Source organism: Hakea prostrata, chromosome 11 (assembly GCF_041222555.1).
Source record: "Hakea prostrata isolate BN-2017 chromosome 11, UWA_Hpros_2, whole genome shotgun sequence".
Lineage (NCBI taxonomy): Eukaryota > Viridiplantae > Streptophyta > Magnoliopsida > Proteales > Proteaceae > Hakea > Hakea prostrata.
Window position 1 is genome coordinate 17415631 of NC_142610.1, and position 12137 is coordinate 17427767.

General features: G+C 37.3%; 1 protein-coding gene and 2 pseudogenes across 3 annotated transcripts; 1 reads left to right on the forward strand and 2 right to left on the reverse strand.

The window, feature by feature from the left end:
- Window positions 1–1382: 1382 nt before the first annotated feature.
- LOC149000467 (chalcone synthase 2-like) lies at window positions 1383–3075 on the reverse strand. Its single transcript, XM_089139561.1, has 2 exons — window positions 2748–3075; window positions 1383–2614 (listed from the first exon to the last, which is right to left on the reverse strand). Exons 1-2 carry the CDS (start codon window positions 3049–3051, stop codon window positions 1608–1610), a joined length of 1311 nt encoding a protein of 436 aa, XP_088995687.1. The 5' UTR covers window positions 3052–3075; the 3' UTR covers window positions 1383–1607.
- A 1485-nt stretch (window positions 3076–4560) lies between these two features.
- LOC149000468 (chalcone synthase-like) lies at window positions 4561–6257 on the forward strand (annotated as a pseudogene). The gene is made up of 2 exons (XR_016170684.1): window positions 4561–4914; window positions 5050–6257. The product of XR_016170684.1 is annotated as a chalcone synthase-like (transcript).
- A 4097-nt stretch (window positions 6258–10354) lies between these two features.
- On the reverse strand, window positions 10355–12058 carry LOC149000469 (chalcone synthase-like; annotated as a pseudogene). The gene is made up of 2 exons (XR_016170692.1): window positions 11753–12058; window positions 10355–11630 (listed from the first exon to the last, which is right to left on the reverse strand). The product of XR_016170692.1 is annotated as a chalcone synthase-like (transcript).
- Between the last annotated feature and the right edge of the window lie 79 nt (window positions 12059–12137).

Consider the following 12137-nt stretch of genomic DNA (forward strand, 5'->3'; position numbering starts at 1 on the left):
CCTTTCCAGTGGCAAACATCACACTGATCATCATTAGGGAGAGGAGTGAAATTCACTAATTTCAGTATCTCCTATAACCCAGGTGATTGCACCACAGGTAAACACCATTGCCCATCATGAATACAATCCGCCACTTTAAGGGATAAGTTGTCCACTAAATCATGAGGAAAATTAACCAGCATGATCAACAATAGTAAAGTCCCCCAATCAGCGATCTGTCCAAAAATTTATACACCTTCCATCGTCCACCGTCCACTCCTCATTCTAATTAACAAAGTTCCAAACTTTTTTCACGCCAAGAATAATTGAAGAACGTTGCCCATAAGTTCCCAAATTTCTGTGAGAGTCCAACAATTTCCCTATCAAAATTTTGAGAAGAAAGAGTCTTTATGCTTGACATGCCATGCCAATCTACAAAAGCAGGCGAAGTTGACATTTTGTAGACAACAAAGACCGAATACCCCTTCACTCTTTGGAGCACAAACAAAGTCCCATTAAACTGAAATTTTTAAACAGATTCAATGCTTCCTAACCAAATAAAATTGTGCATCCAGGATTCAACATGCTTTATGAGGTTTCCTGGCCACTAGTACACCAAAAAGTTGTGAATTGGCATATTGGAAATAACAGAGCGAAAAGTTGTGAATTGGCATGGAAGGCCTTTGGATGCAACCAGGTTGCAGTTATATATGTTCCTACCGCACCCAATGGTAGGTGTATCAATCTAAAATAACATCCAGTACTTGAAATCATTTGAAAATTCAAACACAAGGGCGAAGCATGCTATACCATTCCACACCAAGTAAATCCTTCTACCAATCCCTCTTTTGTCAAACTCCATCTTCATTCACTTCCGACAACAAACCTGCTGAACAAATAGTGCATACCTCTCATTAAATAATCTACCATAAACAAAACTATGAAGTACATGAGACTATAAGAGAACATTTAATAGATGGCAGCGTTTATGTATGTTCAACAACCCTATTTTGTTGAAGGGTAAAGATGAAACTAGATAGATGGATTACCCCCATTACATGAAAGTAAGAAGTTATCTATTTGTGTTAACCCCCCCCCCCCCCCCCCAAAAAAAAAAAATTGACTCCATTGTCAAAACCAATGCATCAAACTATGGTATCAAGCTGGGTATAAACCATTGCAAAGAAATGTAGAATAGAGGAATTAACATATGCATTGAAATACATGAAGCAAACCCATGTGGATCGGGAATAGTCACCACAACTGCGAAGGAAAAAAATGCCCTAGAAAGAGATGTAATGCAAAAATGATCCATGTGTATCATTTCAAAACAAGATCTAATAGTTATTGAACTGGAAGAAAATGGCTAGCAAGATTGCTTTGATTTGCTATGGAATAAATTTAAAACTGAATAAAATAAGATAAAAATGAAATATCTTTTTCTTGATAAAATTCAATATGATACTTTTTTTGAGTAGACAAAAAAAGAAATACAACAATAAAAAATGAGGAAAGAGGCCATTGATTTCGACCTTGAGAGACATCTTCTATTGAGTAGACTATGGTAAAAATAAAGCAAATGAAATGATTAAATATTAAGCAATAAACATACATAGAGGGAGATTCACTCAATGAATTGAAATTGTAGGAATGCTGCGCAACACAACTGACTCTATTGTAAGACCAGGTCCAAACCCTAGTAGCACACCCCATTCAAAGCCATCACCAGTTGTAGTTTTCCCTTCCTCCTTGGACTTCCTTCTCATCTCATCCAGAATGAACAGTACTGTGGGGCTAGACATGTTACCGTATTCGCTTAACACTTTCCTTGATGCCTTTAGCTTGTCTTCTTTCAGTCCAAGTGTCTTCTGAACAAGGTCCAATATTGCAGGCCCACCAGGGTGACTTACCCAAAAAATGGAGTTCCAATCTGTAATGCCCACTTTGCTGAATGCTTCTTCCAAGCATTTCCCAATGTTAGCGGCAATAGTTCTAGCCACATCCTTGGTTAGGCTGATTGTGAGACCAGTTTGACGTAGGTGTCCAGCAACCATTTCTTCTGAATCTGGGAGTATTCGGGTCCCTGCTGAGATGAGCTGGAATATTGGACGTTCGATTGAGGTGTCAGGGTCAGCACCAACTACCAAAGCTGCAGCACCGTCTGCAAAAATTGCCATCCCTAGTAGGGCATGTAAGTCTGTCTCATCGGGGCCTTTGAAGCCACTGATGGAGTTCAACTCTGAGCAAACAACGAGCACACGAGCCCCTTTATTATTCTCTGCAAGATCTTTGGCTACACGGAGCACCGAGCCACCACCATAGCATCCTAGATGGTACATCATCACACGTCGAACAGTTGGGGAAAGGCCAAGGAGTTTGATAAGCTGGAAGTCAACACCCGGTGCATCAACACCAGAAATGGTAGTGAATACGATGTGGGTGATCTTTGATTTTGGCTGCCCCCACTCGCTGATAGCTTTGGTTGCTGCTTCCATGGCCAGCTTAGGTACCTCAGTCACCATAATATCTTGACGTGTGTCAAGGGATGGAGCTTTTGGATCATAAAGTGAAGGATTCTCTGAGATCATTTCATCGGTGAGGTGGGTATGGCGTTTGATGATTGTGGAACTGTTACCTGTTTTGACAAAATCAAGAGAGTCATTTTCTGAGAAAATTGAAAATCAATTCTAGTGATGAGAAGATCATCGAATTTGCCATAATTTGAAGAAAATATATATATGTTACAGGAAATGATACATGGTACTTACAAATACGTTTGAACTTCTCCTTCAACTCAGACTTGTGCTCACTCTTGGTGGTTCTGAAATAGAAGTCTGGAAAATCAGTTTGGTACATGGTGTTGGATGGATTTGCAGTTCCAATTGCCAGAACCGTTGCTGGACCTTCAGCATGCTGAGCTTCATAGATGTATCCCTCCGATCCCATTGCTTGTCTTTTGCTTTGCTGTGAGGCGATCGATTGCAAGAGGAGTACTACTGTGAAAGACGAAAGACCAGAGAGAAGATTGAAAACAAAACAGCAGGTGATGATGAAGTTGCAGTGCCAATGCATATATTTATAATGAATGGATGTTTGGATGGATTTCTTTAATACTTAAGACTGAATTATTACTTAACATGTGTGGTATATCAAGGAACGTACCGAAGAATTGGTCACTATATTTGGGCTAGTTCCTGATCGACTAATTCATTTAAAAGTCAATATTATTGAGATTTTAAAATTGCTCGCCTAATCTCAAGATGCTGCTAGTCTCCATTGGAGTTTGACGAGACTTCCAAAGCCCATATCCTTATAATTAAAGTAGTATTTGAGAAGTCAGTCAACAGAGGGAGATGGAGTCAATATAAACGGCAAAATCATTCTTTGACCAGTGAGGTTACTGTGAAGATTCCTGAGAGTTTGCATGGTTGTTTCATACTGGCTGGTTGTGCGGAAATTCCAATGGTCAAGGACAGATCACCCCCACAAAACTTCTGCTGATGAAAAACCAAAGAAACCTTGGATCCGGATTCTCTCCTGCCTAGCACTTCATCATCTTGACTGAAACTCTTTTTCAGAGTTTTTTATATGAATGATGCCTAAGGATCACTCAATGGCAGACCATGAATGGGTCCATGACGTTTTCAATGAGAGCGACAGATGAAAAATATATCTTAATTAGTCATCCAACCCTACCGGATCCTATCAGAAGCTTAAGAACCCCAACCCAAATCCTATATGTTAGGAATTTCTTAGTCCATTTATAGGATCGGATTAGCCCTGATTTATCTAGATTAGTGGCCCAAAGAAAATTTAAGCTCTTTAACTTGTTACTTGTGAAGTGTTGGTCTTCAAAAACCAAATAATTCCTTGGGGTGGTTAATATATATATATATGTGGGATACTTGATTAAATAATTATTCAAACTCAAACTATAAATAATTCTAATTTAACAGAATTAATACTATTCGGATATGGTCAGGCAAGGTTGGTCTAAGGGTTAAATCGAATCTTATCTGACTTGCTAGGGCCAGTTAATTTGTAACCCAAACCCGCCCTTTGGGTTAAAATGGAAAGTTTTACTTTGGTTGGGTTCAAGATTGCACCAGTTTGGACTAGTAAGGTTTTATTACCACCCGTATACGGTACCTTTCTACAAGAAATTAAGTAAATTATCGTGAATTTCATCAAAAAGAAACTCTATTTAAGAATTTTGCTTACATTCGGAGTTATAAGTGTATTTTTTTTCTTAATATGATAAAATGTTTTCTTATTTTGAGGAAAAATTAAATTAAAACTGTTTCACAAACTTTGTAATATCCTCCAACGGTCAATGTAATTAAAAAATAAACCCACCTTTCAAAGACAAAGAAAGATTTGGCTACATTTTGTTGACTGCACCTCCCTCTTTTAATTGACTTGGCAATAATACTCATCACCCACCAAAATAGAATATGATATCACAAAATTCTGGGCTTTGGAAATCCCGTCGAACTCACGAGGCCTCCTTGACTTAGCTGTAGAATTGTATTATTATCGTTCTCCTTGTTATATTCACATGTTTAGAGGTAAATTATTCAAGTTAGTTGGGTTATTGATGACGAAATGATTGTTTTCCAATCTATTCAGCCATCCTTGCTCTATAAATACCTACATCCATTGTCTCTGCAACTTCATCATCACTCATAGTCATTCTTTTCTCCAATTTTCATAGTATTCCTTTTTCGATCACCTCACAGCGAAGCAAAAGACAAGCAATGGGATCGGAGGGATACATCTATGAAGCTCAGCATGCTGAAGGTCCAGCAACGGTTCTGGCTATTGGAACTGCAAATCCATCCAACACCATGTACCAAACTGATTTTCCAGACTTCTACTTCAGAACCACCAAGAGTGAGCACAAGTCGGAGTTGAAGGAGAAGTTCAAACGTATTTGTAAGTACTCTATATCGTTTCCTGCAAAATATATATATATTTTCTTCAAATGATGGCAAATTCGATGATCTTCTCATCACTAGAATTGATTTTCAATTTTCTCAGAAAATGACTCTCTTGATCTTGTCAAAACAGGTAACAGTTCCACAATCATCAAACGCCATACCCACCTCACCGATGAAATGATCTCAGAGAATCCTTCACTTTATGATCCAAAAGCTCCATCCCTTGACACACGTCAAGATATTATGGTGACTGAGGTACCTAAGCTGGCCATGGAAGCAGCAACCAAAGCTATCAACGAGTGGGGGCAGCCAAAATCAAAGATCACCCACATCGTATTCACTACCATTTCTGGTGTTGATGCACCGGGTGTTGACTTCCAGCTTATCAAACTCCTTGGCCTTTCCCCAACTGTTCGACGTGTGATGATGTACCATCTAGGATGCTATGGTGGTGGCTCGGTGCTCCGTGTAGCCAAAGATCTTGCAGAGAATAATAAAGGGGCTCGTGTGCTCGTTGTTTGCTCAGAGTTGAACTCCATCAGTGGCTTCAAAGGCCCCGATGAGACAGACTTACATGCCCTACTAGGGATGGCAATTTTTGCAGACGGTGCTGCAGCTTTGGTAGTTGGTGCTGACCCTGACACCTCAATCGAACGTCCAATATTCCAGCTCATCTCAGCAGGGACCCGAATACTCCCAGATTCGGAAGAAATGGTTCTTTGGACACCTACGTCAAAGCTGGTCTCACAATCAGCCTAACCAAGGATGTGGCTAGAACTATTGCCGCTAACATTGGGAAATGCTTGGAAGAAGCATTCAGCAAAGTGGGCATTACAGATTGGAACTCAATTTTTTGGGTAAGTCACCCTGGTGGGCCTGCAATATTGGACCTTGTCCAGAAGACACTTGGACTAAAAGAAGAAAAGCTAAAAGCATCAAGGAAAGTGTTAAGTGAATACGGTAACATGTCTAGCCCCACAGTACTGTTCATTATGGATGAGATGAGAAGGAAGTCCAAGGAGGAAGGGAAAACTACAACTGGTGATGGCTTTGAATGGGGTGTGCTACTAGGGTTTGGACCTGGTCTTACAATAGAGTCAGTTGTGTTGCGCAGCATTCCCACAATTTCAACTCATTGAGTAAATCTCACTCTATGTATGTTTATAGCTTAATATTTAATCATTTCATTTGCTTTATTTTTACCATAGTCTACTCAATAGAAGTTCTTTCTCAAGGTCGAAATCAATGGCTTCTTTCCTCAATTTTTATTGTTGTAATTTTTTTTGTCTACTCAATAAAGTATCATAATTAATTTTATCAGGAAAAATATGTTTACTTTTTCTTATCTTATTTTATTCAATTTTAAACTTACTTCACAGCGAAGCAAAGCAATCTTGGTCGCCATTTTCTTCAAGTTCAATAACTATTAATCTTGTTTTGAAATTAAACATTTGGATCATTTTTTAATCACATCTCTTTCTAGGGCATATTTTTTCCCCTCGCAGTTGTGGTGACTATTCCTAATGTACATGGGTTTGCTTCATGTATTTCAAAGCAGATGTTAATTCCTCTATTCTACTATTTTTCAAGAATTGGATAAGTCTTTTTTTTTTTTTTTGGGTAAAAGAATCAGATAACATTTTACTTTCATTAATTCATCTTACCCTTCAACAAAATTGGGTTATTGAACATACATAAACTTTCCCATCTCTTAAATGTTCACTCATATTCTCCTGTGCTTCATAGTTTCGTTTAGGGTAGATATGAATTAATGAGAGTTATGCACTATTTGTTCAGCAAGTTTGTTGTCAGAGGTGAAAGAAGATGGGAGTTTGACAAAAGAGGGAGTGGGAGAAGGATTTACTAGGTGTGGAATGGTATAGCAAGCTTTGCCCTTGTGTTTGAATTTTCAAATGATTTCAAGTACTGGATGTTATTTCAGATTAATAAACCTACCATTGGGTGTGATAGGAACATATATAACAGCAACTTGGTTGCATCCAAATGCCTTCCATGCAAAGGGCTAAGAGAAGGTGAACCACGCTACAAATAAGGTGTGGGTTCAAGGGTCAGGATTAGTAGACACGGATTCCAAAATAATAAAAGTAGTCGTTCGGAGAATTCAGATCCTCTACTCATCACGGTAGATGTCTATGCTCTCCTGGCACTTTTTTACTACACATTAAGGAGGCCCGCTGGGGGTCCCACCTTTGATTTATCTTGTTAAAATTCAGAGGTGGGCCCCCTCTAAATATATGTTGAGGAAGTGTGAGGGGAGCACAGACCTCTACCTCGACAACTAGAGAATCCCAACTCCGTCTGTTAAAAATTAATAGTGAAAAATTGTAACAAAACCAAAGTCTTAATAAGAGTAGAAGAAAGAAAAGTTCCTGATCAAATTCCAAAATTTCAATGCTAACCCTCATCAATAAAATAGTAAAGATATCACTATGTAGTCGAAATCTTTTACTCAAGTTGCATTTATGTTCGTTTAGGATAGGCAGTGTTTGAAAGAATAATTATCTAAATATCATCCAAATCTAACTGATCCATCTGAAACTCAATAGGATGTTAGGTGAATCTGTCCAAATATAATAGCATACAAACATGATATTGTCACTATATTTTATCCGAATCCGATCTATTTACATCACTAATCAATGTTGGACGTCCCTATAAATATAACCTAGCTCCCTTACACAAACACTACTACTAAATAAAAACATTAAAATAATAATATTAATAATTAATAAAATTCTAGTACCATGTACCATGGACAAGGATTCAACCATGCTAGTCATTTGCTTTTTTTTTTTTGGGCGTTTACTGCTTGAGGTCTCAAATCATTTTTCGATCCTCATAAATACACAAGTCCGCTTGGAGAATATTTTTTATTTTTTATTTTTTTGGAAGGTGTCTTTTTTGTTTTTTGGTAGAAAGCCATTTTGGAAGGGGTCTTTACCGTAACCTCTCTTGAAAGAAAGTTTCTATTGCCACCTCTGGAGTTATCCATTAATATTAATGCTATTCCCTAAGTTACCCAATTTATTAGAACATTTTGTTACTAACATCTTCGTCTCAATTAGTTTTAGTTTATCCGTTTCCAATATTACCCCACATCTTACGTTAAAAAATAATATCCTTGAACCATATCTTCCAAACTTTGTGAGAATTCACGAATGGGAGATGTAAAGTTACAGATAGTAAAGGAAGATGAAGAAATGAGTTGGGCGCAAGGTTCATTCAAGGTTATTCTTGTCTTTCTGAAATGTTTAACTTGCTTAAATCAATATTTAACTGTGATTTCCAAGGGGTGTTATTGATATTTTCATCCTATAAGGAGTTTGCTTGATAAGCTGGATAACTCAAGGATATTGCTGAAAATTTTCCTTCTTCAGAAAAAGAGAGCAAAACACTATTCTATGTTAGGTAGAGAAGTAGACTTATGGAGTGTTGTTGTAAGCCACGCTCTCGAATTGAACTCTTTTTCTATAATTCATGAATAATATATACATCACTTTTCCCTTAGAAAGGTGGTACAATGATTCTAGCTGGGAATGACAAAGCACGTATAAAAAAAAAATTCGTTACCCTTAAATTTTGTTACCAAAGTATGTATAAAACATACATGATACAAAAGTTATCTAGGGAATCAAGCTTGTTTTTATTCTTAAATTTTATTACAGTGATTCTTAATTCCTTTGTCACCAATTAGGTAGGACTATTCAGCTGGCTACTTCATTTGCAGCATGAGACAGATGCTCTAGGAAACAATGATTTCTTTTCACCTAGAGCTCATTTGAGTTTCCTTTATATTTGCATTATTGCGAATGATCTTTTGATACAAGTATGATTAGAACTCAAAAGTAGTCTTTTCAATTTGTATATATTTTTAGTTTTTCTCTTAATAAAATCACCTGTCCGTTGGAAAAAAATAATTCTTAAGTCACTAATCCCCCCCCCCCCCCAAAAAAAAAAAAAAAAAAAAGAATTTATGGGAATAAAAGAGAAAGGTACAACCTATAAGTCCCTCAATCTCTTGCAATAATTTCTATTATTTTCTCCGATCAGCTACCAAAGATGTGAAAGTATATGTTCAGAGAGGACTAGTCAAAACATAAAGCTCTTATATATGAAAACCAATGAAATTAATTTGACAGATCAAATATACAGCTCTTACAGAGCAGACAATGGTACAAACAAAACCAAAAAAATTAATAACAATTAAATAAATATTGCTACGAATCTTAGACATGAATTATTAATAACAATTAAATAAAAGCCATTTTGGAAGGGGTCTTTACCGTAACCTCTCTTGAAAGAAAGTTTCTATTGCCACCTCTTGAGTTATCCATTAATATTAATGTTATTCCCTAAGTTACCTTATTTATTAGAATATTTTGTTACTAACACCTTAGTTTCAATTAGTTTTAGTTTATCCATTTCTAATATTACTCCACATCTTAAGTTAAAAAAATTCTATCCATGAACCATATCTCCCAAACTTTGTGAGAATTTACGAATGTGAGAAGTAGAAGTTGCAGATAGTAAAGGAAGATCAATAAATGAGTCGTGCACAAGGTTTTCGTTCAAGGTTATTCTGTCTTTTTGAAATGTTTAACTTGCTTAAATCAACATTTAATTGTGATTTCCAGTGGGTATTATTGATATATTTTCACCCTATAAGGAGTTGATTGATCAGCTGGATAACTCTTGTTGAAAATTTTCATTCAAGAAAAAGAGAGAAAAACACTTTTCTATGTTAGGTAGAGAAGTAGACTTATGGAGTGTTGTTGTATGCCACACTCTCGAATTGAACTCTTTTTCTATAAATTCATGAATAATGTATACATCGCTTTTCCCTTATAAATGTGGTACAATGATTCTAGCTGAGAATGACAAAGCACGTATAAAAAAAAAATTCGTTACCCTTAAAGTTTGTTACCAAAGTATGTAAAAAACATACATGATACAAAAGTTATCTAGGGAATCAAGCTTGTTTTTATTCTTAAATTTTATTACAATGATTGATAATTCCATTGTCCCCAATTAGGTAGGACTATTCAGCTGGCTACTTCATTTGCAGCTTGAGACTGATGCTCTAGGAAACAATGATTTCTTTTCACCTAGAGCTCATTTGAGTTTCCTCTAAATTTGCATTATTACGAATGTTCTTTTGATATAGGTATGATTAGAACTCAACAGTAGTCTTTTCAACTTGTATATATTTTTATTTTTTCTCTTAATAAAATCACCTGCTCGTTGGAAAAAATAATTCTTAAGTCACTAATCCAAAAAAAGAAAACAAAAAATTTATAGGAATAAAAGAGAAAGGTACAACCTATAAGTCCCTTAATCTCTTGCAATAATTTCTATTATTTTCTCTGATCAGCTACCAAAGATGTGAAAGTATATGTTCAGAGAGGACCAGTCAAACCGTAAAGCTTTTATATATGAAAACCAAATGAAATTAATTTGATAGATCAAATATACAGCTCTTACAGAGTAGACAATGGTAGAAACAAAACCAAAAAATTAATAACAATCAAATAAATATTGCTACGAATCTTAGACATGAATTATAGAGAATTGCAGTAGTGGGAATTGTAGAGGATCTAAATCCGAAACCTCACCCTTGCTTCCCTGTCTATGGACGACACTGTCCACACAATTCTTGGATGTTGTAGGCTATTTTCATTTACTCAATGGGTTGAAGTTGTAGGAATGCTTTGCGCAACACAACTGACTCTATTGTAAGACCTGGTCCAAACCCTAGTAACACACCCCATTCAAAGCCATCACCAGTTGTAGTTTTCCCTTCCTCCTTGGACTTCCTTCTCATCTCATCCATAATGAACAGTACTGTGGGGCTAGACATGTTACCGTATTCACTTAACACTTTCCTTGATGCCTTTAGCTTGTCTTCTTTCAGTCCAAGTGTCTTCTGGACAAGGTCCAATATTGCAGGACCTCCAGGGTGACTTACCCAAAAAATTGAGTTCCAATCTGTAATGCCCACTTTGCTGAATGCTTCTTCCAAGCATTTCCCAATGTTAGCGGCAATAGTTCTAGCCACATCCTTGGTTAGGCTGATTGTGAGACCAGTTTGACGTAGGTGTCCAGCAACCATTTCTTCTGAATCTGGGAGTATTCGGGTCCCTGCTGAGATGAGCTGGAATATTGGACGTTCGATTGAGGTGTTAGGGTCAGCACCAACTACCAAAGCTGCAGCACCATCTGCAAAAATTGCCATCCCTAGCAGGGCATGTAAGTCTGTCTCATCGGGGCCTTTGAAGCCACTGATGGAGTTCAACTCTGAGCAAACAACGAGCACACGAGCCCCTTTATTATTCTCCGCAAGATCTTTGGCTACACGGAGCACTGAGCCACCACCATAGCATCCTAGATGGTACATCATCACACGTCGAACAGTAGGGGATAGGCCAAGGAGTTTGATAAGCTGGAAGTCAACACCCGGTGCATCAACACCAGAAATGGTAGTGAATACGATGTGGGTGATCTTTGATTTTGGCTGCCCCCACTCGTTGATAGCTTTGGTTGCTGCTTCCATGGCCAGCTTAGGTACCTCAGTCACCATAATATCTTGACGTGTGTCAAGGGATGGAGCTTTTGGATCATAAAGTGAAGGATTCTCTGAGATCATTTCATCGGTGAGGTGGGTATGGCGTTTGATGATTGTGGAACTGTTACCTGTTTTGACAAAATCAAAACGGTCATTTTTTTGAGAAAATTGAAAATCAATCTATATGAAATGATCCGATTTGCCATCATTCAAAGGAAACATGCTGCAGGATATGATATATAGTACTTACAAATACGTTTGAACTTCTCCTTCAACCCAGACTTGTGCTCACTCTTGGTGGTTCTGAAGTAGAAGTCTGGAAAATCAGTTTGGTACATGGTGTTGGATGGATTTGCAGTTCCAATGGCCAGAACCGTTGCTGGACCTTCAGCATGCTGAGCTTCATAGATGTATCCCTCCGATCCCATTGCTTGTCTTTTGCTTCGGTATAAGGTGATCGAAAAAGGAATACTATGAAAACTGGAGAAAAGAATGACTATGAGTGATGATGAAGTTGCAGAGCCAATGGATGTGGGTATTTATAGAGCAAGGATGGTTGGATAGATTGAAAAACAACCATTACGTCATCAGTAACGCAACTAACTTGAATAATTTAGCTTTTAACATGTGTATAT

Bases quoted from the DNA above. Each gene is read 5' to 3' on its own strand.
- LOC149000467 (XM_089139561.1), bottom strand. From the start codon at position 3,051: ATGCATTGGCACTGCAACTTCATCATCACCTGCTGTTTTGTTTTCAAT. The intron at 2,615-2,747 runs GTAAGTACCATG...TTGTCAAAACAG, and splicing joins GGAGAAGTTCAAACGTATTT to GTAACAGTTCCACAATCATC.